We start from the raw sequence: 23915 nt of genomic DNA on the forward strand, positions 1-23915 counted from the left end.
CTCTCACATGATCTGGGTGAGGAGTGAAGGAGAGCCAGACAAAGAAATGTTACGTAACACTGGTGGCCTCACTGGACCTTTCTCTTCTTTTCTTTGTTTTTTTTCTCTATGACTGTCCATTAGTGTATGATAATTTTGTTTTTTACATATTCGAAATAAACTACCTAAACTAAAACTAAACTAAACCTCTGAAGTGAAAACAAGTTGGGGCTTGAACTCCTCAAGCTGGTGGTTTACTGACTGCTCATGCACTGCATGTTCTGCACAAAAGGAGGTCCACCTAACCGTTTGAACATGAATCACTTGTCACCTTCACCTTGTGACTGTACTTCACAAAAGACATAGGCAGTGTGGCATCATGATTTGTTGCAACATGATTACACATTAATGCATCTATAGTTATAAGCAAATGATTTAACATGTATGATTCTGACTGGGCCACCCTGCTGGAAAATCCAGCATAGACCAGCATATGTTGTGTTTTGGGGCAAAAAAATGCGGCAAGCTAACATGTGCACGAGATGAAAATATTACTCAAGTGAAATTTTCACTGAGGCTGTGTTCACACTGTTGTCATGGCGTTGAGGTTGCTGGCGTCTGGACATTCATGAACCCAGAGCTGTATATAACACATTTTCTCATTCCAAGACAGGATGAATAAGGAGCTGCCATGGAGGGAAGTGAGTAAGAAAGTGAGGCTACATGGTAAGTTTTGGAAATACGTCTCCGCACTGCACAGCAAAGCTCTTGACGAGCCGAACTCCATTCAGGGAACAAGCATTTTAAAACTTGTTCGCTTGTCTGATGGCCGACAGACCTGACAAAGCACGAATTCAGCCTTTTTACAAGACGGCATTATGATGTCGTTATTTCGGCGTCCTTCTGATCCTTTTATTACAGCCAGATCACAGAGAAATGTCTTCGTTTTGGGTTCATACAGTGACGTGGTCCGCGGTTTTATACTTGTACCAAACGTCGTATGTACTTTTGAATGCAGAGCCCCAGACATGACATGGTCAAAAAAAAAATGTAAATTGTGGCCTCAATATAGCTATAACGTGCGCACGAACTACTAATTCGTGGCCACACAATACTAAATTGTGGCCACAAAATACTAATTTGTGGCCACGAAATAAGTATAACGTGCGCACGAAATACTAATTCGTTGCCATGAAATACTAATTCGTGGCAACGAAGTAGGTATAATGTGCGCACGAAATACTAATTAATGATACTAATATAATTCCTGGACAGCTGGGTAAACAAATCGAGTGCACCTTCTCTACAAACTGCAATAGCCTACGTGATGTCCTTAAGGTGAGTGTCTTATCTTATTCTGTTCTCATCAATATCTTGTTATCCTGCATTTAGGCAGTGCCTTTCACTGATCATCTCCCCTGAAAGTAGCATCATGTGTGTCAGACTCTCAGCTGAGGGAGTACATAGGCTATATGAGCCGCAGCGTTTAATGATGCCACCGAACGCAGCCGTGCAGTTACAGTAGCACTCACTGTATGTATCGCGTTGCCAAGGGAACCTATAGCCTATCAGTGATCAGAATCTAGTTTGTATTGATTTGCAGATTGTTGTTGCTCTGACTGAACTACTGAAGGTGTCTGTAGTGATCTCTGGACATTTGTCCTTCAATAAAAAAAAGATATATTAAAAGTTCACTATATTATAGGCCTACTTAAGGCTCTGTCTAAATTGCGGGATAAAAAGACATTGACTAGAACAGAATAAGAAAAGACATTCACCTTAAGTGCCTTTTCTGTTGGTGGAGCTGGACTGACTCAAAAACTATTTCGTCCCCTCGCCATCAGACTGTTTAACAGCTCTCCGTAAAGGCAGGAAGGACAATAGATAATAGACAATGGACAATTTCTACCTATATTTGTACATCCATTTGCACTGTTTCACTTTCATGTACTGTCAACCATTTTGCACTGTATACTGCAGCTACTGTTCATTTTTTATACACACACACACACACACACACACACACACATATATATATATATATATATATATATATATATATATATCAGAATCAGAAAAACTTTAATAATCCCAGGGGGAAATTATTTTTTTTACACACTCCAGATATACAAACAACATATATTATAGTATTATTATATATTATATTATATTATGTTATATTATATATATATACACACATGTATATATATCTTTTATTAGTCTTTTATCTATTACGTAGGCTACGGTTTCTAGAGAAGGTGCGCTCGATTTGTTTACCCAGTTGTCCAGCAATTATGTTGATATCATTAATTAGTATTTCGTGCGCACATTATACCTACTTCGTGGCCACGAATTAGTATTTCGTGCGCACGTTATCCTTATTTCGTGGCCACGAGATACTAAATTGTACCCACAATTGTACCCACAATTTAGTATTTTGTGGCCACGAAGTAGTATTTCGTGCGCACGCTATAGCTATATTGTGGCCACAATTAAATTTTTTTTTTACCATGTCATGTCTGGGGCTCCGTAGTAAGTTGACTTGAATCAGAGTATTTCTACACTGTGGTGTTGTTCGCTTGATCTGAGATCCCCTAACACAAACACACACACAAAACACAATTTTTTGTTTATATACATTTCTTTGCACTTTATTTTGAAGATCACGCAGGCGGACATGTCCACCTGGACAGGTCATAAAAGCCTATGTTTCCTTACCTTACCTGACACTGTTCTGTAGTCACAGCGGAGCCACCACTGTAGAATAGAGAGAGCATTAAAAAAGCCAACAAATGGAGACAGTCTCCAGTGTCCTGGGCTTTGAGTGGATGGACTTCAGCAGTATTTTGGTATTTCTGTGTGTTTTTCTGTTGCTGGCTGATGTTTGGAAGAACAGAGTACCAGCAAACTTTCCTCCTGGACCCTGGTCTCTTCCTTTTATTGGTGATCTTCATCGCATCGACGCCAAGAGAATCCACCTGCAGTTCACAGAGGTATGTCGACACCTGTAATTAAGTACATTTACTCAAGTAGGCCCACAGACTACTTGATTACAAATTTGAGATATGTGACATTTGTTGGAGTCAAACAAACATGTTTTCTTACATCTGGAGAAAAAGATTTGTAAGCCATCTTATATAATGCTGTTCTGACACATTTGACCTTTTATGGAAAAATGTTATTATTTAATATTGCAATTTTGATAATATTTTAATTTGTTGTGCAGCCCTAAACTGAAGTATGCAGCTGTATGCAGGACTTTCACTTGTAATAGAGTATTTTTTTGAGAGGTATTAGTACTTTTATTTAAGTCAGCTTCACTATTGGTCAAGGTCACACAACAGACTTATACAGCTTTGAGTGAATTAAATGGCCATTAACTATTCTATAACACCCCCAGGATTACCTCTGTAGTTATTTATGTTATTTTATTTATTTATTTTTATACAATTTTCCCAAAAAGTAGTTACTTTTCTCTAACGGAAGTTGACATAAACATAGTTTATGCACTTTGAGAAGGATACATGAATCTGCTTAGATGAATGACCCAGAGAGAAAAACACATGCTGTTCAGCACTTTCAGGCGTGTAACTCTTGAGAAATGTTGTGAATCAGTAACACAATTTGAAAGCAGCAGCTGTAATGGACTTTGGCAGAAAGCAAATTCAACCACAGTGTTTGAACTTCACACAGGATCAAACATCCCATTACTTAATCCAAAGAGGTTATGTAACACTACAATGTCAAGTCATTGCATCAAGTGATATGTATGATACACTTTAGTAGTGTATAGTGCAACAAATCACACCCTCCTACTAATCAGTACTATCAGTTAGATAAGCCACAGCTGATTTTTAACCTCTGACATTTGACTTTCTTTATATTAAAGCTTCAGCCCGAAACACTAACAAGCAGTCCAGAACCCGAAGTAGGACATTCATAATCATTCTAATTTTCATCTATTTTATCACATTTCATAGGTTAAACAATTGATGATCAGTTGAGAATCACACACTGCTGACTAATTGATGGTGATAATAATGAATAATGATTATAATGTAGACAGTCCAAGCCCACTAGAAGGTTGAGCAACCAGACAGGGACTATTTCTGCTGTTTTTCATCCTCAGACAGTAGAAGTCAACTCAGTGTTGAACATAAACACCAGTCTGCTCTTCGTGTTCAGTTTGCAGAGAAATATGGGAACATTTTCAGCCTCCGACTCTTTGGTGGAAGGGTCGTGGTCATTAATGGCTACAAGCTTGTGAGAGAGGCCCTGGTCCAGAAAGGAGAGGACTTCGTAGATCGCCCCAGCATACCAATGTTTGAGGACACATTTGGGAATCAAGGTAGAGTATAGGGATGCCCGATAAATCAAATTTCAATCGTCATCGCGATATGAACATGTGCGGTAAACACATCGCAAAAGACTGCCGGACACGCGATGAATACGAAAAATCATTTTGTTTACATGTGCCATGCATGCACGCACCTTGAGCATGCCAACATCAGACAGAGCCCTGGATACAAGGGCCAATCGGATGAAGCCCCAGCTAGCCGTTAGCTACCCTGACAAAGTTAATCAGCATCAGTTTGGTGGTGATTGCCAGGTTATGATGGCTGAGGGAGGAGAGAAAAGCGATGAAAGTGTGGTCGACAATACCTTGTGGTGAAATGAAACAGCACTTCTGCTACATGGACTTATTTTGGATTCAGGAGAGACGACGTGTTACAAACACAGGTACTGTGTAAAACATGCCGGGCAGTTGTTGCAGCTTCTAGAGGAAACACAACCAACCTCCATCACCACCTGCAATACAACCATAAAGACCTACATGAACAATTCAAAACTAATGTCAGCCATCATTAACTGTATAGTTAATAATATGCAAACTTCAATATTTATTTATTTATCGCAAGTTACATCGTCATCGCAATATTGAACAGTGTTATTGCACATCGCAGATTTTCCTCATATTGTGCAGGCCTAGTAGAGTGTGTTGCATTTTGTTTCAAAAGTTGCTGAGTTTTCAGTCAGGATAGTAACATCAGACTGACATCCTATTAGTCATATTTGCATTTAGAGTGTTGTTTAGGTGTGTACAGGCCGACTAATGTTTGTTTTGTGTTTCCAAAAGGTCTGGTGTTGTCGAATGGCAATCCATGGAAGCTGCAGAGGAGATTTGCTCTTCATACTCTCAGAAACTTTGGGATTGGCAAGAAGACCCTGGAGCCGTCCATCCAGCAGGAGTCCCATTATCTCACTGAGGCTTTTGCCCTTCATCAAGGTACTAAAAAAAACATATTTTCTTTCTGCAACAAGTACACAAGTAACAGCTAATGCTTCTTTAATGCCAGCCTAATAAACGTGAAAGTCTGTCCCTGATTGACCGAGTGATGGAAGTTACTCAGTCTCTTATCTTTCAACATTAGTAGGCCTGAATGTTAGATACGTACTGTAACTCCAGATCAGATTTTATAGACAGGCTGCCACAGTCCAGCATAGAGCAGAATAGGAGAGACAACAGCTCTGAGATCTTCATTTGTTTCATTTTTTCAAGTTTCTTTGTGTGATATTCTACATTTTCTCTTTATTCCATAGGCAAACCTTTCAGTGCTCATTCATTGATAAACAACGCTGTGTCCAACATCATCTGCTGCCTGGTGTTTGGGGAACGCTTTGAGTACACAGACAAGGAGCACCAGGCTCTTCTTCGGAACATCAATGAAGCAACCCGCTTACAGGGAAGTCTGTGGGCACAGGTGAGCCGACTTTCTGAACACGTCCAACCCTCAACCTGGAGGACCAGGTGTGACTTGTTGTCTGACCTCTCTCATGTTACCTGTCTGGCTTGGTTTAAACTGGCAGGGGCTATAAGACCCAACCAGTGTAGCTCACAAGGTCCTTTAGGTAAACAAGCCCACCACCATCAAGGTGGCAGCACATGGGGCCAAGTATTTTGGAATGATATGAATTGAGTGTGACTTAAGAAAAATGTCTTTATATAGAAAGTCCAATTAGAGATGATTTAATGGATGTGGAGTGTCTCCAAGTCCAGTCAAACAAACAGATTTGCCATGGCCTCCTCCTGTTTGTCTGTGATCAAGTTGTGAACTGTTCCCTGATTCTCAGATGATCTGGTACCTGTCTTAATTCTCTGTAGGCTTATAACGTGTTGCCTTGGTTGATGAAGTGGCTGCCTGGACCTCACCAGATGGTATTCACTCTGATACAAAAGGTATATGACTTCGTAGAAATCAAGATCAAAGAACACAAAGAAAGTCTCGACCCCTCTTCACCAAGAGACTACATCGACTGCTTCCTCACAGAGATGGGAGAGGTGAGTGTTTTTATTTGTTTGTCAGGTGTTTGTTCTCTTTTTTATTGTTTAATGAAATTTGTCTCTTGTGTTATTGATAGAAGGAGGACAAAGATTCTGGTTTTGATTTGAAGAATTTGAGTGTTTGTACTCTGGACCTGTTTGGTGCTGGAACTGAAACGACCACCACTACTTTACACTGGGGACTGTTATACATGATCCACTATCCTCACATACAAGGTGTGTATGTGTGAGGGGTAATAGCTATTGTCCTTTATTTGGAGAGTGAGCATGTTGCACGTCACTTTCCTCTCAGTTGTCTACACAGACTGACACTGCTTCCTGTTGTCACTGTGTGCAGAGAGAGTCCAGGCAGAGATCGACACTGTCATTGGTTCATCCAGACAACCTTCTATGACTGACAGAGATGACATGCCCTACACTAATGCAGTCATCCATGAAATCCAGAGAGTGGGCAACATCGTTCCCCTCAATGTGGCCCGCATGGCAGGCAAGGACATCACGCTCGACAAGTACACGATCCCAAAGGTAGATGATGCACATGTGAGAAAGAATTGCAAACGTGAGAATTTTGCTTATTGTTTGCCTGGATTTTCTGGTAACATCTTTTGAATGCGGGTATTTTCTAACTATAATTTTCTTGACTTTTTCAAATTATGTATCATCTCTTGTTTCCATGGTTGGACACCTTGAAGTTAAACCGTGTAATTTTTGCTTTACACAGTTTTATTTTTCTTTATTAAAACAACGCTACTCAAAGTAATGTAGAAAAAACCAACACATATTATCGTACAAAAAAAAAGGTCATTGTTTACTTTTCGGCTTTCCGCAGGGCAACATGATCCTGGCCACACTAAACTCTGTTCTAAATGATGAGTCGATGTGGGAAACTCCACACACCTTCAACCCTCAACATTTTCTGGACCAGGATGGCAAGTTTAGAAAGAGAGAGGCATTCTTACCCTTTTCAACAGGTAAGTCAGTAGTTATAGCCCTCTAAAGCCCAGTTATACAATTCAGTGAAAAAAGTATTTGACCTCTTCCTGATTTCTTCTATTTATGTTTGCATTATGGCTACTGCCATTTGCCAGAGCTTGCAGGTTGCTACACCTCTGTGCTGATTGGATCTGAACCTACCCTGCTTTATTGTCTATTTTACTTTGAATGGGACCATAACTTACAAAATGAGGATCATGCTGTAATAAAGAACACAGATAAAACCATAAGCTTATAAAATTAGGAAACTGTTTACAGAGGTAACATCTCAAGTGGGAATTAAGGCCATTTTCTCATAGGCTTACAATAAAGTCTGACCCCTTTTGAAACCAGTGGAGTCACATAAGAAAGAATGCAGGTTTAAGGCACTTTTGCACTTGCTGCATTTTAAGACCAGGGAGCTCCGTCCTTATTATTTTACAGTCCACTATATGAAAGCAGCTGGTGCAAAATGGTATTCATGGTGGAGTTTTCAAGAAAAACCATGTAGAGGTCAGAATCTCCTAAAAATGTGCAACTACATCTCATCTGTTGCGTTGTGTATCCTCAGGAAAGCGTGTGTGTCTTGGGGAGCAGCTGGCCAGGATGGAGTTATTCCTCTTCTTTACTTCCCTCCTTCAGAGGTTTTCTTTCTCTGCACCCCCTGGAGAGAAGCCCAGTCTGGACTTTCAGTTAGGATTCATTCGCTCTCCACAACCTTACCGCCTCTGTGCCGTACCACGATAAACCACCGACTGAACCAAACTGAACCACATCTGTTTCACAATGCAGTGTATCACTCTGAACCACTACATTTATAATATGATATATCAAAATCTGCTGTATTATTCTTTTCCCATAGTGTGTGTAAAACATCTTTTTGCAATATGTTTCTTCTTTTCAATCACTTAGCCTTTGAATGAACCTTTTTAAATAATACTAATTTTATCCACTGACAACAAATACACAATAAAATATGTAGTATATCGCATTTTTATAGACATGTATTTAGTTTACGCTTTAACAACTCAGAAAGATGGATTTTAAAAAGATTTAATAGTCACTCACCATCCATTCTTCGATCCATCATTTACACAAAGTCTAAAGTAGTCTGTCAGCAGCTGTATGTGTGTGTGTATATGTTAATAAGTACAAATGTTGTAGTTAAAAATAAAAAAACGGTTTCGAAACAAGGTTCGTTCCTTATCTTTAACAATCAATTACTTTTTTTCCGTCACATCACATTTACAAAGCAACACTTGAAGCTATTTGAACTAAACTCTCTAAATTTTTTTTTCTGAAAACATCTCAATTTTGAAGACGAGTAAAAACCTCAAGCTTGAGGTCTCTTTTAATCTTGATGTGCACATACACCCACTCTAACTTCTGGGTTTTCCCTGCAAAGCTTTTGATGTTAGAAATGGAAAACGATCATCACAAAAAACTGGGGTATCTTGACAAAGTCTGCGTCTCAGAGCTTATTTCCTCAAACACAGTCGACACGCTAGAACTTTAAAGGACTATAAACAACAAGCAACCTTCTTGACCACTTTCAGACTAAATGTGTAAGTTTGCTTTTCCAGCCTGACTACTTAGAACAGTTACTACCAGTTCAGAGATGAGAATGAATTATTCTTTTATTACTGATGTTTTTGATGTGATATGAATGAGCTGTGTGTTTTTTTCTCTCTGCATCAGCACATTAAGAGTTTATACTTAGGTTTTTCTCAGAAGTGTCTAACTAATGGAAATAATGAGGTTGTAAAAACTGATGTCAGACAGTGTGAACACTTGACTATCTGCTAACAGCAGCACGTTTAATGAGAGCAGGTGCTCAGCGTACCGACATTTAAAGTCAACCGAACCTTTGTGGTGATGAAAAACAGAAAACTTAAGTAGGGCACAAAAGCACTGAAGCCAATGTTCAAAGTTTCTGCGTTTGCCAGAATACCACTAAACTAGGTCAGTGGCCCCTTTAAGTTGTTTCATTTGCACACCAGAGATCATTTCAGTCAAAGCAAGTCATCTGAGGAGGTTGTCTAAGGCTTGTTTAATTGTATCTTAACGAGAAAAGCATAAAGGCATTACAAAGGCTGCATTACAACCCAGGTGAGTTTTATCTGATCTAATCTACTAACATAATCTGGTGGTTTGTTTGATCTTTGATAGAGAAGAAAATATAAAAGAAATTAAAGGACTGCTGGGCTGAAATTGTTCCGTTAAGATGTCTTGTAAGATTAAAAAAAGCTCAGATTTGACGCAATGCTTATTGGCCTATATAGATAACACAATAACAGAAGTGTCTTTTCTCTCTTATCTGCCACGGTGCATGTGTCACAGAGCTACTATGACCTGTACTTCTGTAAATGTTATCGGGCTCAGACTTCCACGTGAAGAGACGAGCAGTTCCAAGAACCACAGCGTCTCGTCTTGAGCCTGAGCGCCTTCTCCAGCACACAGATTAATGGCTGAGGTAAATGTTGAAGATGACTTTGTATTTGGAATTTCCCATAAAGTGATTATTTAGATTGACAGATCGATAGATAGACAGATAAATAATTGCTGATTTATAATGAGAGTAACTTTATGTTTACAGCTGCTGAGTCATGTTGGGTTGGTTCTTAAAGATTAAGCTGAGATGAATCTCCAGTCAACCGTTTGGAGATTCTTGATTGTACTTCTCAGTTTTTCCATTAAGTGTGAGTATCACATCATCCATCCATCCATCTACACATACAGTAGTGGCAGAAGTGGATCACAGTTTGGTTAATTCTGTGGTTTCGCGCTTGAAACCCTTTTTTTTTGCAGCTCTGTCCACAGCGGTGAGGTGAAACTTGAAGTGTGAAAAATGTAAATTTTTCTTCAACAATTCAAATATTAATAGAAAGTCACACATTTTAGTCTCAAACCATTCCTGGCACGTGTTATTGCAAGGCTAGCAATGTTGGATGACAGTTATTTAAAAAATTGAAGAGACGGGGTGTTTTGTGTCACAGAATCACTTCTCTGACAGCGTTAACCAAACAAAATTGCTCAGCCAGGACTTCTAGAAAAACCTGTGTGTGTGTGTGTGTGTGTGTGTGTGTCCTCTCTGGACAGGCGGCCCTCTGCTCCCTGCTGACTGCCTTCGCTTCGAGGGCTGTGGCTCCCTGACAGCAGAACCAGCTCCACCCTTTCTCTTGGGCTCAAACCTGACAGTGTACTGCCACACCACAAAATGTCTGCGGAGGAGGGAATGGTAGATAATAATGCAACATAAAATGACATTAAGTTCATTAAGAGAAGTCAAAAGTGTTGCTCTGTTGTACTTAGATGCAGTTATGTTACTGTCTTTCAGCTCCAAAATATCCCTGGAGCTGAACTATGAGACTGTGGACACTTGGGAGAAAGTCAACTGCACCACGATGATTTTCACTTTGATCAACGTCAGGAGGCCGCTGTCTTTCGTGCGCTGCAGGCGACATTATGCTCAGCGGTCTGAGATTGTCGGTGGACTGGACCTTCGTGGTGGTCGTATGTACAGTTCACTCTGATCACTTCAGTCATGTAACATTTAATTTAATTCAAAAGAAGAAGGCAACACGTTCTAGAGAGTATTTATGTGCAAATACAAAATTTCAAAATGTGGTAGATTTGTGTAAAAGGACGCAGGTTTGAAATTGATTTTGTGACTCTCAGCACCACTATTCTTGCAAACCAGGACTTTTTTTTTTTGTCTAAATGTAACTTTATAGTTATGAACTTAACTGGAATCAAAATTCAGGACTGTCACAACAGAATACAGGGCTTGCATCCAGTCTGTGCTTTTGTTCGGGCAACAGAAGGACTTCAGTGACACGTTGAGCAGAATTTTAATGTTGAAAGTCACAGTGCAAAATGAAGAGGTCATATGCTTTCTCACGATGTGAGGAAATACCAGAATGAAGACATAAATGAACCGTGTAACTTTTTATTATTCATTCACTTTCATTGTGAATTGTGGGTGTCCCCCCTTCTTAAATGGTGTTCCCCCACATGGAGATAATCTGGAACTCCCACACAGAGTTTAAAAGTGAAACAAGTCTAGTTGCCTACGATACATCACCTTGATTCACCTAACACTATATATCTGTTCAAGACAAAAAACATTTTTGGTGCACACAGCCGCATAATTCAGTGAGCTGTGCTTGTGTGTAGGAATGCAGATGTTGAGGGAACAAAGTCCTAAAGAAAAGTTTGTGAAATGCTGACAAAATTAAATCTTAATGATTTGCGTACGTATGATTTTCCCTTTTTTAACTCTATCCAGTAGTGACAACAAAGAAACTTAATAAAATACTACAGACTATATTCTGTCACTGTTTCATGAACTCCTAGGATACTAAGTTTCCAACACATGACATCGTTATGACATTATGAGTTCTGCTTGTAGTTACATTGTTACCTTGTTCACTAGCTAAATTGATTTGGAAAGTGTCGACATAACAGTATAGATTTATCTTCCAAAAAATAAAGTACAAAAAAGACAGAAAAGGCATAAAACATGAATCATAAATAAGAGGTCCAAGTGGGCGCACCTATTTAAAGTCTGAATGATGCTTTGGTCTTACATTTTGAAGAAGCTGAACAATTTTGAAAGGATTCGGTTTGAACTTACCCATTATAGCACAATTTTGGCCAATTAATGTGCCAAAAATCAGGTTGTGCTGTTGCTACAATATGACATAAACCCACACAGCTACAGCAATTTGTGTATTATCAGGCCTACAAAAACATGACGGTGGTTTTCTTTTAATTGCTCTATCTATCTCGTTTAAAGTCCCTCCAGATAAACCTGCAAACGTTTTCTGTGAAACGACGCGAAGCTCAGATTTTATCGACTGCTTGTGGGAGAGAGGACAGGAAACGCACCTCAATACCACCTACAACATATCAATCAAGAGGTAGGCTGTCACTCATAGATCAAGTCAGCTGCCTTGTTTCTTCGCCGGATGGTTGACAGAAAACCTCACTTGTAACGCGTTGTATTACCAGGGAAAATGGGACGCAGGTACTGCTAGATCAGATCCAGGATGCTGGAGAAATCACCATACCACGAGCAATGATAGATGAAAACACTAAACACCAGCTGATTATCATTGCTTACAACCACTTCGGAGCCTCACAGTCTGATCCAGTCACCCTGTGTGTAGAGGACATGGGTAAGATCACACCTCTTTTATCTTTATAGATGAGTGCGCATCTACGTAAACAGCTTTTGGAGAACATTTTCTTTTTTCATTTGAAGAAATTAGTCATCGCATGAACTGTCAGTGTTCTATCATCACACTGTGACTAGTATCAGCAAACCAATCAGCAAACATCTCTGTTTTTTTCTAAACAGAAAACTACTCATGTGAACGTTATCAGGTTCAACTTTGATGTTTGTTTTGCAGTTCTCCTGCAAACCTGCTGTAACCTGTGTAATGTGCTTTGGCATTTGCAGTGATACCAGAGACGCCTTATATTATCGAGATAGAGTTTGTGAACAACTCCAGAACGGCCCTGTTGCAATGGAAAACTGCTGAGTCCTCGCAGCATCTCAGAACCTACGTCAGGCTCAGCACAGATAACAGCTCCTGGGTAAAGTGATGTTGCGATGCCTTTTGTAGCTTTGTGGGTATTTGTGGCATCTGTCTTTAAGGCACATCTTGCTCATTCATTTGAAATTCAGTCATTTTATACCCACCATCATGCCGATGGAAAGTCCGGTTGTCCACAAAAACTTTGCAGCATTCTCCTAAACAACTGAAGTAGATGGAGACTTGTTTTAAAACATTTTTTAAAACTCCTGAAAAAAAAAATATATATATGAAACGGCTCCAGAAGGCTCGAGCCACAGAACGCATGTTTCCAGAAGTCTGTGTACCCTCTACAGACAGGATCTTGAGATCTTTACAGAGTTGGATCACGCTGAACGAGGGCTGTACGGACAATGTTTTTTTCACGTTTTAAAACAAGTCTCGATCTACTTCAGCTGCTTAGGAGAACGAAGCAACGCCTTTAGCTGTGAAGCTACAGAAATTGTTTTGTGGACTACAAAAACTTCACCGGACTTTCCATCGTCACGCGGGTGAGTAGATGATGAGTGAATGTTAATCACTGGGTGGACTGTTCCTTCAGTCCCGCAGAGTGTACGTGACCAGATCTCTTGATGTTTTTTTTCAGGAAGCTGTAGAGAGAACAGATGTCAGTGAGGGCCTGATACAAGTGGACGACCTGAGGCCTCTGACTGAATATGAGTTCCAGATGAGAACATGTTACTCAGGACTGACCCGTAACAACACAGCCGGCTCCACGGTCCGGTCAGCGGCCAGCGAAAGGTTGATCTGCAGCAAGTGGAGCCCGTCTTCTCGGGGAAGAAGTCCTGGAAAAGGCGAGCTTGCAATTCATACTAAACATGACACAAGAAGCCTGCCTGGTGATGATGTCAAAGTTTGCTGTCATTCTTACACGACGCACAACTTGTGGTTGGTCTTATCTTCAGGTCCATCGCAGCAGCTGCATGTGTGGAGGGTATTAGGTAGTCAGAAGACAAATGGGTCGCGAATGGTGACAGTTTTGTGGAAGGTAATGTTTCAAAGCTCTTCGTTTGCTCCGACTTTTACATTTGATACAGCGTATATTAGAAACTATTTATTCTGACACATTCATAGAGAAAGCCTGCACTAGTTTGGGGAGTATTCTTATTTGTTTTCTAGCTTTAGATAAAAAATAATATAACTTCCCCTTATGAAACTAGAACCTGGAAAAGAACCAGAACCAGGAAGCCCGTCTTTCGTCTTTATGCTAAGCTAAGCTAACTGTCTGACCGTGGGTTCATATTTATTTGACAGATGTGACGGTGGTATCGACCTTTCCATCTAACTGCTGGCAAGAGAGCGAATAACAGTAGTTGAAAAACTGTCTATTAGAGCTGCAACAGCTAGTCGATACATCGGTTAGCCGATTGTAATGTCAAACATTTCCTGGTTCTAGCCTGTAAAAATGTAAAGTTTTTTTTTGTTTTTCTTTCCTTTCTTTCTGACATATATGCTCATTGCCAAATGAAAATATGCCTTTAAAGGGGCTCTGTAGAACTTCTGTGCTGTTTTTTTCATGTTTGTTAGTTTATTATTCATTTAATTTGATACAGGGGAGTACAAACTAACACCTGACAATATGATAACATACAGTATACTGTTCACAAAAAAGACACTGAGACACAAAAGAAAGTATGAAAATAAATAAATAATCCCTTCAGCTGTGACAATCCCATTCTTCATTACAATTTTATATTATGTATTGTATAAACAATAAAACCTACGGAATGGATGATGAACGGATGATATTTAAAAGTTCAACCTGAAGTGATTTCTGGACTTCTTCCCTTAGCCTCCACCTCCAGAAGATTACAGTGGTGAGGTGCAACAGTACAAGATCTTTATCGGTAGCGACCAGAACCCGAGAGAGATTTATCCCGCCGCTTCGAGCCAGTGTTCGGTTCAGGTACCAGCCGATGTCCAGACATTAAGTGTCAGCGCTGTCACCTTGTATGGGTCAACTCCACGAGCCGATGTGCCCCTCAGACACTCAGGTACACAGATACTACACACCAAAGGCAGAACATAGAGTAGATAAACATGTTAATGTTCAATCATTTCTTGGTGTCTTTCTCTTTAGATGATTGTGGACCTCTTCTGAGAGTGTTGGCCCCCTCGCCCGATGGCAGTGCTGTGCTGGTCTCCTGGTCTTGGCCGGGAAACAAACCCTGGTCATCACCCGGAGGAGAAGTGCTGCACTACGTGTTAGAATGTAGAAGCGTTCCAGCGGGGGAGCTGCAGTGGCAACAAGTGACTACAGATCAAAACAGCACATCCGTCACAGGTACAGAGCACTTTGTACTGAGGCACAGATGTTTGTTGTTCAACCATAATGTGGCACAAAACATTTAGGCATCAGCACATGGTTTCAACTGTGAAGGAAGCAGCGAACTCTTGTGGGCATTTGGTGAATTACACCAGTGTGTGATTTTACAATTTGAACAACTTAAACATAACCTTTTAATAGAGCTGAAGCACAGAGTTCATCGTGACAGTGTTCAATTTGTCTGTATGGTTTCAGGTCTGACTGAAGGTGTGAGGTACAATATCTCTGTGTATGCTGTGACCACTCGAGGTGTTAGTGCGCCATCATCTAGTCTGGTCTACTCCAAAGAAAAGGGTGAGATTCACATGTTCAAAAAAGGAGTTTATTACAACTATTTTAATTTTAATGATGATATTTTTTATTATTATAGATTAATCAAATTTGAATACAGTCAATGGACATCATACGTGTCTCTCTGTCTCACTGTATGTGTTTCAGAGCCAGTGTCTGGTCCCAAAGTGCGGGTACTGGCCCACGAGGCCGGACGGATCTGGATCCAGTGGGACAGGCTGCCTGTAGACCAGCAGAGAGGCTTCATCACAAACTACACCATCTACCTCGCGACGCTGGACTCCAGGAACACTGAAATCAGCGGTGAGCAGCTGCACTGTGTCATTTTGTCTTATATATGTGAAGGCAATTGGAAAGTGTTGATTACTCCACTGATAGAAAATCGATTATTTTTCCAGCAAACATTTACTTCTTCAAGGTTTAACATTGCAACAATTATTCTTTGCTTCACATGAGAGAAAACTGAATATTGTGGCGTTTTTAACAAACTGAGAAATCTCAGGACTCCACTGTGTGCTTTGAAAGACATTTTAAACAATTCACCGAGATGAATTCGTTAAGAAAATGATGAGAGTTGCAGCCCTTCCTCTAAACATGGACAGGTTTTTTTAACATTATCTGTATTTTCTAAAGGTTTGAAATTTTGTGTGCACCACAGACAAAATCCTCTTCATTGAGGAACGGATATTCAAGATAACATAAGACGAGACTTTATTGATCCCTCAGCAGCGGAATTCACTTGAAAAAAAAAAAAAACTGCAAAAAAAAAAAATGAAAACAAGGTTAAACAAAAAACAAGACAAAATAAAATCATAGAAATATTAAATATGAATACAAATATTATAATAACACAGACTTTATACACTCTCTGTTTTCCCCTCACATACAGATATATGACAAACAAGGACAACTGCGCATGTTTTTGCACCCACAGTAATACACATATGGTGTGTAGTAATATATTATTAAATATATATCTATATATATATAAAAAAAAATAAAAATATAAATATAATTTTACAGAGAAACTGGATTGCACAGGATACAAACAGGAGTTGGACAGTGTTAAAAATAAAGTGTATAATACTGTATGTGTTACACATTTGAAACTAACCCGTATTATTGCATATTCGTATATGAATAAAACCCTTAAAACCTGATTCATTCTTACTATTCGCTTGGCTGGAGACCACTAGGGGTAGGGTGAGAAAGAATGTTACTGCCTCGTCAAAATAGAAGTACACTTTGGTTTTGATGTGAAGGTGTGGAGGAAACACAACTCTGGTGTGAGTCGTTTCCTGTTCTCGTACGTCAAGACAACTTCTGTTTATGGTGCTCTTATAGCTGTATGTTGTGTGTGTAGGTGTGTACTTTACCTCGGTCAGGCTATATGCATACATATGTGTATGTGTGGTAAATCATATATGCAGAAGTATGCATATTTTGTGTTTCAGCACATGCCGCTGTTACTTAATGGAAAGTGTGCAACCACCATCCCAGTGAGTCTCCCCTCCCACAAACCTCCAGTGCATCAGCAGGGTTTTTCACACTCACTTCCAGTAATGTGGCGAGACTCGAACGTTAAACTCAGGGTTACTTCTAAACAGCCCAAAAACTTAACAATGACAGTGGAGCCACTAGAGATTAACAATACGTTGAAACGCTGATTGGGAAAGTTCATCACCACACGTTTATGTTTGCAAGTTTTGTCTCAGAAATACCGAGCAGGAGCTGTTTCATTGTACCAACTTCATGTTGTTCCAAACCTTTATATATATATATATATATATATATATATATATATATATGTATATATATATATATATATATATATATATATATATATATATATATATATATATATGTATATATATATATATATATATATACATATATATATATATATATATATGTATATATATATGAAGCCTCTTTGACAAAGTTCTTGCTGTATAACTGAGGGGATGTTCACTAGTGAGCACATTTCTAAACACTAGTTGTCATCAGTTTGTTTTCAGTGAATCATAGAGTTTTCTAGAACTGGCTTTTTACCACGAACAGGAAGTCATGTGGCCACATGCACGTATGCAAACATAAGGCTGTTACCAACCAGCCTGCTTTAAACACTATTTCTGCTTACTTTTTCACCCTCATGTAACATGTTGTGTGTGCACTTGATGTTTTATCTGACTCTGAAGTTTCGCTTGAGAAGACTTGAATATGTCTTAATTCTTTTGCAGCTGCTTATATCCTCAGACATAAACTGACTGTCAGAATTGAGTGATAGTCTGAACCTCGTCGACAGATTCACACACATTAACCTTTACTACATACTTTACGGCCGTCCTGCGGATAGTAGCAGCAGAAAAGCTAAACTCTGGTCAAGACTGAGCTCTTAACACACAGAAGTGAAATGGAATTTTTCAGTATTCACATTTGACAGATCAATCTCACCACATTAAGAAGCCGTTCTGTAGCTTTAGATAAAATCACACAGTCTGCTCAGAACAATGTGAGAGAGCCACGTTGACACGAACATGGTTTTCTGAGAACTTTAATGACGTAATGTGTAACATTTCTGCATTGAAATGTCTAAAAAATGTGTGTATAATTGTTTTTCATTCACAACGGAAAGTTCTTTCTTGACCCTGGAAAAAGCAATTTACAAATAAATCTCACCCCGCGGTCAGTTCTGAGACTGAGATTGTTCGCGTTGTTTCCAAGGTCAAGAATTTACCTCTGATCCATACACAGAGATTTTTCTTTTCCCCTTCAGGTTTTTCTTTCTGCTATCACAATTCTCCTCAATTTAGGTTGTGTTTAGTCTGCTGTTCAGTTGCACCCCCATCCTCCTCAGTGAGTGAGTTTTTAGGGAATTTTTTAAAGGAGGCATGCATTTCAAGAAATCTGCTATCTATTTTTCTGTTGATCACGGGGGACATGCCGACGCAAGTCACCATCTAAACGCTGACAAACATATGGCAGTGGGGTGCAAAGACTGTCTAAATTAGAATTAATGAAAAACAATGAATATTAGTTGATGCCAAGGATTCAAGCAAGTTCATGACAGAGTGGCAGATTGTTCTGCATTCTCTTAAGATTTAACAGTAATATTTGAAGTATATAACATAAACATGCTGATGCAGTGTATTTTTGAGGTGTCAAGGTTGTCAAGTATATTCTGACCTCAACACTAATTCTTATTTATAGGGCGAAAGTTCTACATTACTGAATTTCATCTGATTGTGGAACTTGAACTAAGGCAGTTTATGTTGGTCAACTGCACATTTTAAAGCTTAAATAACCAAAATAATTATTTGTGCCACCTGACTGAAAAAAACCATGACTGTTTCTCTCCAGAGACAGTGCCTGGCTCCGACCCCAGACAGAAGTGGCTGGACTGTCCTGAGGGAGCTCTCGTTCTGCAGCTGACCGCATCCACCTCGGCAGGAGAGGGGCCGCGGGGGAGCCGGATCCCCTCTCAGCCTGCGACCGCTGGAGGTCAGTCCGCTGCTGCCGTCCCATGCCCCCACAATTAACACTAACATCAACCTGTCAAATAAGCCTGTTCTATGTTCTCTGACGGCTACTCTACCAAACTGTTGTTTCCCTGTCCTTGTCTCTTGTAGTTGGCCTGGTGGTTTTGATTGTTTTCATCATCACATTTTTCATTGCACTCATAGCCAACCTGATGTGCTGGAGCTGCGTGAGGGCAAGGTATCATTAACCATCAATTGTGCTTATATATCTTTGTTTTATGGAAAATAACAGTCACCATAACAGACACCAGATGCCTAGCTAAAGGATTACTTATTTTCCACGAATTGCTTCAACTGACTTTGAATGAACATGAGTTTTGTTTTACTAGTAACCAGGACGGATGCCGCCGTGGCTGATTTAATCAAATGCCACACCACAACATGAGCCACAGGACTGATATGAACAGAAACCTAAAGCCTACAGCAAAAAAAATCATACCACATGTGGTCAAAGCAGCCTAGTCTCATAGTGGGTTGTAGCTGTACAGATGTTGATGGTGTGCTTCATGCACCAGAGCAATGGAGAACAATGCTGGAAAAACTACACTGCCTAAAAACCCAATTTAAATGTCTTTTTCTATCTCAGGATCAAAGAGAGATGCGTATCCTGGGGACCTGCCTGGTTTGGCAGAAACTTACCAAAACCAGGAAACAGTTTTGCCATCAGACTGCTGGAGGTAATCAGAGTAAATAGCTAATGAATGTCAGCATAATGTGGGCAACAGCAACATCAATGATACAAGTGTAATTATGTGCTATCGAGGATTAAAGGAAACCTATTATTTTCGTTCCCTTTATTATTTTATACATGTTGTTGTGCATGTAAAAGATCTTGAAAGTTAAAAAGGTCGAAGTCATCACCAAGAAGCTCCTCTCTCCCACAGAAGACACTGGTCCTGAAACACCGCATCCGTAGTCCTGTCTTCAAGTCTGTGACTTTGTGACATCATACCAAGTCGCCATGTCACACATTTGCGTAATTTATGACTCGAAGCTAGTTTGGCACGTAATAACCAATCTAGCATGTCTGCTCTGTTGTTATTTATTCGTTATGTGTTGTCATTAGCAGTGCTGGCTCAGGCGTGTGTGAGCTGACCAATCAGAGCAGACTCAGGAGGAGGGGCCCATAACGAGACAGGAGCTAAAACAGAGCGTTAACTTAATAGGAAAACTAGTGTCTTTTGAGCAGAACTTGAAAAAATTATTAACTTGAAAATTAGCATATGTCTCCTTTAAAAGTGAGAAATAGGTTAACTAAAATTACGCAATTTTGAAATATGCTAAAAACCATGTCGTTTTTTAATGTTTGTACTATAGTAGGAAGTGATGCCAGTTGTTACTTCCTGCTTCTACTTGTGTGTGAGCTGCTGCAAGTGAACACACTACATTTGATGACAAGCATTTTGCTTGATACATCGCTTCAAACATAACTATGGTTTTCCTTTTGTTTGTTTTGTTCGATCTCCAGCAGGACGGAAGTGAACCAAACTTCTCGTCCACCTACAGTGACCCTCCACTGTCCCCCATCAGTTTGATCTCCCAGGAGGAGAGAGATGACGTGTACCCCAACATCCACGTCGAAATATCGGGACAACCCACAACGGAGACGTCTTTGCTCATGTCGAATTCCGGCACGATGCTTGCTGTCAACCAGCTGGAAGATGTTAGCTACAAACCCCAGATCGCTATGCAGGAAGAAGAGGGGACGGAGACGGATGAGGAGCACATGGATGTAGCAACAACCGGGGAGGAAGACGGGTGTTCAAGCATATATGGATTTGGAGGCTTCCTGTCCAGTGTGGAGGTGGATTTCTCTGATTTACCTCTTAGGCTGACTCTCGAATCTGTTGGCGGTCTTTTGTGGCCTAAAACTCTGGAAACACCAAGTGTCTTGAATGGAGGTGTCTCACTGGGGAGGACTGAGAACAATGTGGGAGCAGATTCTCCCAGTCTGGATTTACAACAGGATGAAATAAAGACGTGCGACACCGCAGACAGGTGTTTATCTCAGTATACAGTTGAGACCTCACTGAATGGTGGTTATTTCCCTCAGGCAGCTGCCGTCAGCAGCGCTCCCATCTGTGACACACAAAGATAACAGGGATGATGGCAATGACACAACCTGCACTACCAAACTGACTATCAAGAAAGCATTATTCAAGCACCTTCTGACCTCAGTGACATTGTGTAATCAAAGAAAACCTTGCTTCAGATGATCTGTAACTGTAATCCGTTCTGTTAAAACCCAATATGATGAATAAGAAATGCTTATACTGAGTTTGATTGAATGCAACTCTAAAGATGTTTTGTTGGCACTACTTTTAATATAGACATACTTAATTAAGAAACTTTTGTTAATACTTCAAAGATCAGAAAGAGGCCATCATACAGACAGTGTCAGATCCTTGACTGCAGCACTTTGTCAAGGGGTCACATTCATTTTCCCCAGAGGATGAATCTTACTTACATAAGAGACACCCGATATTTCCATTTAGCACCACCAGCAGGTCAGAGTTTTAATGTATGTCATAATGTAGGTGCTGACTACAAACAACCCTCAATACGTCAAAATGTGTTGCGCCATGATCCTACTCTCTCACTGAAGTTGCATAGTGAGGAAATGAGTGATTGTGGGACGGCTTAGCTGAGACGGAGACACCATTCACCCTGTTACAAGACGCTGTGCCATCACCAAGATTTTGAAGCTCTTTAAAAAAAAAAAAAAGTTTCATAATATTGCTTTATTGACGACTTAACATTTCCTCTGCAGCCATTATCATGTTAAGAGTTTCAGTTTTTTCCAATACTTTGACCAGATGCCTGCAAAATATTGACATTTACTCTGGCCTCTACCCGCAAATGATCAACATCTTAGCAGTGTCATTGTGAGGATACTGGGGTTAGCATTTAGTTTATGTCTAACTGCTGAATGCTTACATGACTGTAGACAGTCCTATTATTGAGCTCTTTTAAAGTGTAATGTGTAAGATTTTCAAGTAAAACATGAAAAAAAAACTAAGATTATCAAAAGAATGTGAAGAAACAACAGTTTTTTAAATCAAGGACATCTATGTTTTGTGTTGCAGAGACAGCTATTTGAGTTAGCATGCTAACCAGCTAGCCCCTGTAGTAAGAAATACCAACACTTCCCCGATACGAGTTCCCAGTCTGGGCAGCTAACAGAAGCTAACGCTAACAGCAGTTAGAGGTTACACTGTGGAAATGCTGGCAATTTCTTAGCCTACATATTGTACCTTTAATACTTTTATACAATTAACAAAAGTTGAAGAGCATCTGAACAGAATGTTAACCGAGGATTGTTTGATTTACTTGAACATGAGTTGTCTACATCATTAATAAAGCACTGTGTGTTTTATACATTGTGACCAAGTGTGCTGTTATCAATTCAAGTCCGCATCATTAATGCTGATTCAGGATGTTAATGAATGAGTAGTTCTCTGGTTGCTCTGCAGTCAGAGCCTATGAGTTAGTTTTGTTATCCTGGCAAAGTTAGTATCTTTTCACAACCTGGCAACCAGGATGTTTTCATATCTGATTTATAAATAATGAGCTGATTTTTCTGCCATTAATAACACCATATTTACAACTTGTTAAACGACCTAAAGTAAATACACAGTCTGGAGTAAACTCCTCATGATACACATGCTGGTATCAAGTCACGGTAGCTGTTCTGCATGAGCAGCTCTCTGTTGTTGTGATATCGGGGTGTGACCTCTGCACGTTTCTAATATTAGCTGTCGTGTTTTGTGACCCAGTGAAGTGACGCTGAGAGTGAAATTATTCCAAAACACACCCAGACAGAAGTCGGTTAGGGGTTTCCCGTCACAGATCTTGGTGTGTAGTAGCTTACTGTAGTTATCTGCTCCAGACCTGAACCTCAGGTTTTCTCAATACATGCACCACCTGCAGCTTAACACCGTTTGTCGACTTCCTGAGATATATCTCACTTCCTCATTGAAAATTTTGATTCCTGGAGGTTCGCTCTTATACTGACAGTGAAGATGTATGAAATCTTCATTTTTAAAACCATCTTATCTGTTCGTGTGTCTGGTGTTTCTGTCTAAGTTGTTTTATTAATCTTGATCACAATATTATGTTTGAACATCTAAGAAAGCTGCAATGTGGTGGAGCTTTTCGGGGGGGAAATCCCCCGCTGCACCATGCACATGGAGATATGTGATTGAGAGAGTGAGAGGCTGCATGGAAAATGTGATGATGTAAATTCATCTGAGTGGATATTGTGACGTTGCAGCTCCTCTTTTTTTTGATCGATGTCATAACCTGGAAGATGTGAATCCAAACATCAGTCTGTAGACATCATGTTTGAATGAAGAGTCTCATCTTCTGGACTGTGATAGCTGCAGTACATTTATGGCAGCTATGAAATATATATTGGCAACTTTTCCACTCTTAATCCTAACCTAATAGAGTACAGACAATAGAATAGGACAGGCAAAGTCATACTTAAAAGTAAAGATACTGTGTTTAAATAATCCTTCACTTATATGAACTGTACTTGAGTAAAATCCTTAACATATCTGAAATTAAATGTACTCGAGTGTCAAAAGTACGAGTTAAATAAACTATGGACTTGAATCCGATATTCAGCTATCTGATTGCCGATAAGATATGATTTCTGTAATCTGAAAAGTAACTAATAACGAATCAAGTAATCAAATAAATTAAGTGGAGTAAAAAAAGTACCATATTTGCCTCCGAATTGAAGTATAAAGTAGCAGAAAATGCAGTAAAAGTAGTACAGCACTTGAGTAAATGTACTTAGTTACATCCCATCACTGACTACAGGAACTTGTACTGATGACCCTGCATCTGCGTGCGCGTGT

The 23915-nt window shown here is 39.7% G+C and overlaps 2 protein-coding genes across 4 annotated transcripts; both read left to right on the forward strand.

Annotated features, from left to right (window-relative positions):
* Positions 1–689: 689 nt before the first annotated feature.
* Positions 690–8180, forward strand: LOC115591995 (cytochrome P450 2J2-like). Of its 3 annotated transcripts, none has more exons than XM_030434450.1 (10): positions 690–705; positions 2876–2972; positions 4165–4327; positions 5117–5266; positions 5581–5741; positions 6143–6319; positions 6400–6538; positions 6660–6847; positions 7152–7293; positions 7866–8180. In XM_030434450.1, the coding sequence occupies exons 3-10, from the start codon at positions 4300–4302 to the stop codon at positions 8039–8041; spliced, it is 1161 nt and encodes a 386-aa protein (XP_030290310.1). In that variant the 5' UTR covers positions 690–705; positions 2876–2972; positions 4165–4299; the 3' UTR covers positions 8042–8180. The 3 variants fall into 3 exon arrangements, with proteins under 3 accessions (XP_030290310.1, XP_030290309.1, XP_030290308.1); XM_030434449.1 differs by lacking the exon at positions 690–705 and adding an exon at positions 1273–1317; XM_030434448.1 differs by lacking the exon at positions 690–705 and having other exon boundaries at positions 2702–2972.
* A 693-nt stretch (positions 8181–8873) lies between these two features.
* On the forward strand, positions 8874–22436 carry il23r (interleukin 23 receptor). Its single transcript, XM_030434440.1, has 18 exons — positions 8874–9403; positions 9635–9767; positions 9891–9993; positions 10394–10532; positions 10632–10807; positions 12093–12216; positions 12308–12474; positions 12759–12895; positions 13481–13688; positions 13800–13882; positions 14687–14888; positions 14975–15178; positions 15416–15514; positions 15659–15814; positions 18872–19012; positions 19141–19228; positions 19637–19727; positions 20519–22436. Exons 3-18 carry the CDS (start codon positions 9933–9935, stop codon positions 21146–21148), a joined length of 2706 nt encoding a protein of 901 aa, XP_030290300.1. The 5' UTR covers positions 8874–9403; positions 9635–9767; positions 9891–9932; the 3' UTR covers positions 21149–22436.
* Positions 22437–23915: the final 1479 nt, after the last annotated feature.

Source organism: Sparus aurata, chromosome 11 (genome assembly GCF_900880675.1).
Source record: "Sparus aurata chromosome 11, fSpaAur1.1, whole genome shotgun sequence".
In the NCBI taxonomy this organism is placed as follows: domain Eukaryota; kingdom Metazoa; phylum Chordata; class Actinopteri; order Spariformes; family Sparidae; genus Sparus; species Sparus aurata.

Excerpts from the sequence above, each read along its gene's own strand:
- LOC115591995 (XM_030434448.1), top strand. The coding sequence starts at position 2,772 with ATGGAGACAGTCTCCAGTGTCCTGGGCTTTGAGTGGATGGACTTCAGC. Across the intron at positions 2,973-4,164 it reads TCCACCTGCAGTTCACAGAG|TTTGCAGAGAAATATGGGAA; the intron begins GTATGTCGACAC and ends CTTCGTGTTCAG. Across the intron at positions 6,539-6,659 it reads CCACTATCCTCACATACAAG|AGAGAGTCCAGGCAGAGATC; the intron begins GTGTGTATGTGT and ends CACTGTGTGCAG.
- il23r (XM_030434440.1), top strand. The coding sequence starts at position 9,933 with ATGAATCTCCAGTCAACCGTTTGGAGATTCTTGATTGTACTTCTCAGT. Across the intron at positions 10,533-10,631 it reads TGTCTGCGGAGGAGGGAATG|CTCCAAAATATCCCTGGAGC; the intron begins GTAGATAATAAT and ends ACTGTCTTTCAG. Across the intron at positions 12,896-13,480 it reads GCACAGATAACAGCTCCTGG|GAAGCTGTAGAGAGAACAGA; the intron begins GTAAAGTGATGT and ends GTTTTTTTTCAG.